This window comes from Notothenia coriiceps, unplaced genomic scaffold (genome assembly GCF_000735185.1).
Source record: "Notothenia coriiceps isolate Sejong01 unplaced genomic scaffold, NC01 NC01_scaffold00019437, whole genome shotgun sequence".
NCBI lineage: Eukaryota > Metazoa > Chordata > Actinopteri > Perciformes > Nototheniidae > Notothenia > Notothenia coriiceps.
The window spans coordinates 1-1,890 of NW_011352138.1; the positions used below are offsets into that span (position 1 = coordinate 1).

At 46.7% G+C, this 1,890-nt stretch overlaps 1 protein-coding gene across 1 annotated transcript; it reads left to right on the forward strand.

The window, feature by feature from the left end:
- The first annotated feature begins 247 nt into the window (after window positions 1-247).
- LOC104952042 (multiple inositol polyphosphate phosphatase 1-like) lies at window positions 248-1,577 on the forward strand. Its single transcript, XM_010778799.1, has 2 exons — window positions 248-499; window positions 958-1,577. The coding sequence occupies exon 2, from the start codon at window positions 1,062-1,064 to the stop codon at window positions 1,575-1,577; it is 516 nt and encodes a 171-aa protein (XP_010777101.1). The 5' UTR covers window positions 248-499; window positions 958-1,061.
- Window positions 1,578-1,890: the final 313 nt, after the last annotated feature.

Below are 1,890 nucleotides of genomic sequence, written 5' to 3' on the forward strand. Positions count from 1 at the left end.
TACTTTTACTCAAGAACAAGATCTGAGTACTTCTCAAACAGATCTGAGTACTTCTACTTTTACTCAAGAACAAGATCTGAGTACTTCTACTTTTACTCAAGAACAAGATCTGAGTACTTCTACTTTTACTCAAGAACAAGATCTGAGTACTTCTACTTTTACTCAAGAACAAGATCTGAGTACTTCTACTTTTACTCAAGTACAAGATTGAGTACTTCTACTTTTACTCAAGTACAAGTACCTTTATTCTGATCACCAGAAACCGCCTTACTTGCACCTTTAATACAGAGCCGGTCTCCGCCCATCGCTCCGGGTTCAGAACCCCTTAGTCCCTCAGCTGTCTCAAGAACAAAGAGAACCAGAAAGAGAACAGAGACTGAAGGTCGGCTGTAAGAACTGAGTGCGAACAGACTCACTGTGGAGCAGGAAGAGACCCGAGAGAGGAGGAGGTCCCGCTGATCTGAAGACCTGATGGTGTTAAACCGGTGAAGCGCTGCAGGTAACGGGTGTTAACATGTACATACAGGTAGTAACAGGTGTTTACAGCAGAGACAGAGTCACCTGATCCCTCCTCAGAGACAGGGAACCGGCTTGAGATCCATGTCAACAACAACTGGTTAGACCAGGAAACATTCATATGACATTACTGACATATTACAGTAAATAAGGATTATAAATTACTAACATATGTTGGTCAGAAGAATAAAAGATATGAAATCATTTCTGATTCATATTATTATTATTTATTTGTGTTTCCTATTTGCTAGCATTGTATTATTTTAATGTCAATGTAATGTCCCCTCTTTGGGACTAATCAAGGTTCTGGTTCTGATTCTGGTTCTGGTTCTGATTCAGATTTTTGTTGTTGTTGTTGTTGGTTTTATTGTCAGATATCTTTACATTTATGTGTTTGTATGTTGATGTATTTGAATAACTCCTGGTTTAACCTCCGTCCAGCTGGGGGCGCTCCAGCCAGTCTAAGCGGATCATGAAGTGGATCATGAACCGGATCAACAACATGCACCAGATCATCAACACTGGAGCTCCGGTTCTCCGCCGACATGTCCCCCTGCTCTCTGCCCGCTCACAGAGCTCTCCTCTCGGCCGTGTGTCTGCTGCTGCCCCCCCTCTCCCTCTCCCTCCCGGAGGTCCCTCACATCGCCCTGTTCTTCGGCACCAAGACCCGGTATGAGGAGGTGAACCGGGCTCTGCTGCTGGACCCGCTGTGGGTGAACCGGTCCGTGCTGAGACCCCCTCCCGGAGAGAGCTGCTCCCCGGTGCACCTCACCGCCCTGATCCGCCACGGGAGCCGGTTCCCCACCGCGAAGAACATCCAGAGGATCCGGAGGCTCAGCGAGCTGGTGGCGATCGCAGGGGGGGAAGCGACCGGATGGGGGGCCGCAGGGGGGGTAGCCACCGGAGTAGGGAGCGGAGAGGGGGCCGCAGGGGGGGGAGCGACCGGAGGAACGACCGGAGGGGCGACCGGGGACTGGCTGCGGGAGATCCGGAGCTGGGAGAACTGGTACACAGAGGACATGGACGGTGAGACCCGGAGCAGGGGGGCAGAGAGGGACTAACATATACCTGTGAAAATGCTTTCATGTTAATGAAAATAATTATTTTGTATTTCTAAATGTTTACACAAAAACAATAATTATATTACTGGAAGAATTTGTATTTATAAAATATAACTGAAAACAATTATGCTACAATATATTACTGTTTAAACAGCTCACATATTAAAAAAGATATAACAGATAACATTGATATGACTGAAAATACCTGTACCTGTACACCTGCCAGTGCGCGCATGCGCACTTGTGAAAATTAAAATAGCGTCCACCCAGTAAAAAAATCCCCACTACACCACTGGTTATATCTGTATTAATT